This window comes from Austrofundulus limnaeus, unplaced genomic scaffold (assembly GCF_001266775.1).
Source record: "Austrofundulus limnaeus strain Quisiro unplaced genomic scaffold, Austrofundulus_limnaeus-1.0 Scaffold114, whole genome shotgun sequence".
Taxonomy (NCBI): domain Eukaryota; kingdom Metazoa; phylum Chordata; class Actinopteri; order Cyprinodontiformes; family Rivulidae; genus Austrofundulus; species Austrofundulus limnaeus.
The window spans coordinates 1,241,860-1,246,847 of NW_013952516.1; the positions used below are offsets into that span (position 1 = coordinate 1,241,860).

General features: G+C 41.7%; 1 protein-coding gene across 1 annotated transcript in view; it reads left to right on the forward strand.

The window, feature by feature from the left end:
* Positions 1-4,988, forward strand: part of thoc5 (THO complex 5) — a gene marked incomplete at its 5' end in the record, with an annotated part of 8,157 nt that overhangs the window by 2,377 nt on the left and 792 nt on the right. Inside the window, 9 exon segments of the mRNA XM_014014432.1 lie at positions 140-239; positions 1,012-1,120; positions 1,208-1,309; positions 1,385-1,481; positions 1,561-1,672; positions 1,755-1,858; positions 2,105-2,192; positions 2,276-2,391; positions 2,504-2,694. Coding sequence (XP_013869886.1) covers positions 140-239; positions 1,012-1,120; positions 1,208-1,309; positions 1,385-1,481; positions 1,561-1,672; positions 1,755-1,858; positions 2,105-2,192; positions 2,276-2,391; positions 2,504-2,694 — 1,019 coding nt within the window.

The window sequence follows — 4,988 nt, forward strand, 5'->3', positions numbered from 1 at the left end:
CCTTTCGTTTCAATTTGATTTGTATGGTTTTTGTTGTGTATATCTTTTGTTTTTAAATGTGTATAAAATTTTTGGTTTTAAATGAAATGAATAAACAATTTAAACTAAACTATATTACTGTTATTTGTGTGTTTGACAGAAGAGAAGGCGACCAACCACAGGCGGCCAGCTGGATGACAAAAGACGGGAGATGATAAAAAGGCACCCACTCTCCCTGTGCTTGGACCTTAAGTGTAAAGGTAATGTATTAATAGTGTTTTTTTAGAAGTCTACACAAATTCAGGGCACTCAGCATGTTTTTAATATTTGCACCCTCTTTGTCTCCCATACCTGTAACATAATGTATACGCTGGACTGTATTAGCAGCTCTATGCTTGTGTGTATATCTAGTATGTGGCAGAAAAAAAMCCCGCTCTGCTATGACATGACACCGCTTGACCCTCGTGGTCCCTCTGCTGGCAACAAAGGGAATCTGGTGACAGATTAAGGGAAGATCTGCATTGCAGGCGTAACGCTACCTAAAGTGCGAGCAGGGAGGGTGGGGTGGGGAGCGAGGTGAGGGAGACACTAGCAGCATCGTGGGTCTGCAGCACCTACAGAATCTTGGAAGAATTTTCTCATACAAGCACTCTCTCTCTGATTTTGTTACTGCTGCTCTCTCCGTTCACTTTTTTTTAGACCGCTGCCAGCTGCGGCAGTCGTTTTAGTGCAGTAAAAGCAAAAAGTGAGCGGTGTAGGTGTGAGTGAGTGACAGGGTGTCACTGAGTTCACTGTTACTGCAGACACTGGAGCTGGAAAGATGACCATCAGCGTTCTGTGGGCTCCCTATGTGCTGCTAGCTGCCATCCTGACCACACCCAATCTTTGCTCTCTAAACACATTGCAGTGCAAAGTAAACCCAGGAGGAYGATCACTAGCAGGATTAATGAAAAGGATGATAGAGAGAGCTTAAAGACTGCAGTGATACTCACTTGGAGGATTGTGTAATGTATTCTCCTCTTGTCTCCACAGACGGCAGCGTTCTGCATTTATTCTTCTACTACTTGATGAATCTGAACATTATGACGGTCAAGACCACAGTCTCCACCTCCACTGACCTCAGCATGGCCATCAGTGCTGGGTATGTGTATGGACAGAAGAATTTAGACATTTTCTGCATTTTTTTTAAATCCCAAAGATGATGATGATTATTAATTATTTTTTACAGGGAGCTTCTTAAATCAGACACTCTCCTCAGCTGCCTCTACACCAGTGACCAGGGCAGAGAAACTCCCAATCCAGCCAATCGCTACCAGTTTGATAAAGTCGGGTAAGTGGGTTAAAATTAAAGGTATACACAAAATCACATCCACTTTAACAAAAATAACTCCCAACTTCAACWCAGGATTGTTTCATTTGCGGATTATGTGGAGGACCTGGGATATCCCTATATGTGGGTTCAGAATCTCGGAGGACTGCACTTTCCTGGTGAATCTTCAGAGGTGTGTGTTGACATCAAGATGTTTCCCAGCCGAGTTCAGCTGCAGCTGTTGAGTGACAGCGTGGTGTTTGTGTTTGCAGGGTGTGCTGGTGGGGAGTTCTCTGAGTGCCAGCCACATGGAGAGCACCATGAAGCTGCTGAGGGGACGAGTCCAGTCCCGCTTGGCTCTGCACAAACAGTTTGCCTCTTTAGGTGTGATGTTTACCAGCTGCATGYRTCAGAACCTCCTAGTGCTTCATTACTTTAGAGGAAACTGACTTGTTTCTGCCCTCAGAACACAGCATTGTTCCAATCACCAGTGAGTGCCAGAACCTGTTTCCTGCCAAGATCATCTCCCGCTTAGCGAGTTGGACCACCATCAGTCAACATGAGTACATGGTACAGTTTTAAGAAGTCATGTATTTAGAACATACAGCTCAGTAGTAATCACTAAATAAGTATTGATTAATAAACATAAAAAGGTAGAAAAAAGAAATTATATAGCTGTAACTGCTAAATCTGGACTTGGTCTACAAATTCTTGTTCTATTAATGCTGGATCTGGTTCATTTTAATGGGTTTGTTTCTGATAATGTATTTAAAATTTTAATTTAATTTCTGAGTGTATGACTTTCTKCTTTTAAAGGCGCTGCCTTACACCCGTCATGTAACTGATGCCGGACTGGCCAAGGAGACGGACCTGTACTTTATGGCAGTCATAGAAAGAGGCACAGGTAAATCCAACCCCAGCCAACTGAACGGATTTTTATTGTTGTTGTTTTTGTTTATTTACCATCATGTCTTTTCATTGTTTCAGCTCGACTCCATGCCGCAGTGGTTCTGAGTCCCCGTTACCCAGAGATCTCTCCTCTGTTTTCTTTGTCTCTGAACTGGAAGGGAGAGTGTAGTGGACGCACTGACGACAACCTTCGTGTACGGAAATTATTTTAGTCCATAATATTCCCAATGTTTTCGCATGATTGCTCCTGTGTCTTTTGTGGTTATATTTTTACCCTAACATAGTTTTTTTTGTTTGTTTGTTTAGGCCATGGAGAGTGAAGTGAACGTGTTTAAAAATGAGCTGCAGGGACCTCGGCCGGGGCACCAGCTTCTCACCAATCAGATAGCTCGCCTGTGCGTCTGCCTGGACCTGTATTTGGAGACAGAAGGACAAGATGACAGCGTAGAAGGACCTCGTGAGTTCCCTCGTGAAAAGATGTGCCTGCGCACTGTCAGGTATGTAGTTAGTGTAAGAAGTTAAACACCATTTTTACTTAAAGGAATCCCTGATTAGTTGTAACATTACACTTTATTTGATAAACATATTTTAACTGTAAAATAAAGAAAAATACTGTAGGCTGTTTAGTTTTGTAATTTTTTTAAAATATATTTTAACATGGACGGAGCCATTTTATTTACACACAAAGCATTCTGGGTAAATGATGACGTGGATAGGTCCTTGGTGTGAGCGAGCTATATTCACCCTGAAGGTTAATCTTGGACAAAATCTGACGATCAGCTCTTTTAAATGAAACCAGAGAGCGTTGACAGAGATGAGAAGGTAGAAATGACTCAGCCTGKAACTGAAAATATGGATGGAGGACAACAGAGCTGCTTCATGGAAGAAGAACCTCAGCAATTGAATAGGATATAAGCTCATTACTTTTGTTATGGAAGAAAGGAAGGAAGGAACACCCCACCACCCTGACCACCTGTGCTTACAGTGCTTACAGACAATGCTTTCATTTTTTCTGACAAAATATCTGATTCTGCACACGACAAAACGTTGGATAAACTCCCAGCTTAGTTTAGTTTAGTTTAGTTTAGTTTAGTTTAGTTTAGTTTAGTTTAGTTTAGTTTAGTTTAGTTTAGTTTATTTCAGACAAACCTTTCACCGGCAGTGTAGAACAACATAAAGTACATAATATATTTCTTGAAAACACATCACACATCAGCTTCTGAGTGTTCTGGAGTTTGCAGCGTCTCTCAGCTGCTGTTTGTGATGAGACTCAGACAGGAAGTGGTCTTCACGTCTCGTCCAGCCCATCGTGTGCCGACAAAACTTACAGAAAACTTCTTCTCCAGATAAATGAAGAACCGCTGGGACATTGTTTTGTTCTAAACGTTACCCTAAGACCGCTTCATATTTTTGGAGGATGCTTTTGTTTTAGCGAGACGCGCATCACGACTCCCACCCTTCCCTCTGTGTAGGGAGGGGAGCTCAGAGCTCACCCTGCCTGCCTGTTAACAGGTAATGGCAGGTACAGGAAGCGACAGCGGCCAAAATACCTCAGAAACTCACCCAAAAAAGCGAACGCTTAGCGATTYAGCATTTTATACTGGATTACTTTTGTTTGGTTAAGTCTGCGTTTCCTTAGCAACTGATAAACAGAAGTGGAGCAGGAGAAGGTGGATTCTGAYTGGCTATTGTCTTGCACATTTCTGACATGTTTGATTAAGTAAGAGGCTCACATCTGATCTCCGTGATCGACCTGAATTTTTTCTCGATCAATTATCGCGATCAAATAATCGCCCAGCCCTACCTCGTGGGGACCGAAGTGCATCGTGGGGACCAATGCCAGGTCCAAATGCAAATTACAGGTGTGGGGTTAGGTTTAGGGCCAAGGTTTAGGTTAGTTTTAGGGTCAGGTAAGTACCTGTGAAGTTAATTTTAGGGTGTATGGTCAGGGTTAGGCTATAAAATCCAAAAAAAAAAAAAAAGAATGGAAGTCAATGCACAGTCCCCACGGTGTTCAGGAACAAAGTGTGCATGTGTGTGTGGTTGGGGTTGTGTATATATGTGTGTGTGTGTAGAGCTTAAGTTATGTATTTGTATTATAGCAATTCTTTGCAAAAGTGCCATAAATGTATGATTGTTGCTGTTATTGGTATTAGCAGGTGAAAAGGCAGTCATGGAGTTTGATTCTAGTCATAGAATGAAGAAGAGGAGGAAGAGTCAGTTGAGGAGGGAGAGGAGGAGGAGATGTAAGAGTAGAGAAGGAGAATGAGGAAGTGGAGGAGAGGCAGCAGGACCCATTAAAAAAAACAGTTCCAGCTACTCTGGAGGTTGATTTTTGTTTAACGTTTGCTTTGATTTTTATGAAAAGCTGCTTGTTTGATAAGCTTTCATAAAGTGATTTGTGTTATTTTTACTAACATTGAACACACACACACACATTTTCCCTTGTGAGGACCGTCCTCACAAGGGCAAAATGTCCTCACAAAGATACTTATTTTTAGCGCGAGACACGCACACACACACTAGGGTTGGGCAATATTGGCAAAAAAATATTAATCACAATTAATTGGGGTATTTAGCCGATAACAATTAATTTGACGATTAATGCCCTGGGGTCCCTGGACACGGGTAATTTAGTGGGAAAGATTTGCTCTTCGTAAAAATCTTTTCCAAATTGTGTAAAAATTACAGACTTCAGGCTATACATCAAATTTTAAATTATGTTGATAGATAAATAAATTACAGAACCTTTTTTTTAATGTTCATCATGTTTGAAAGCGGAGAGGAGCAC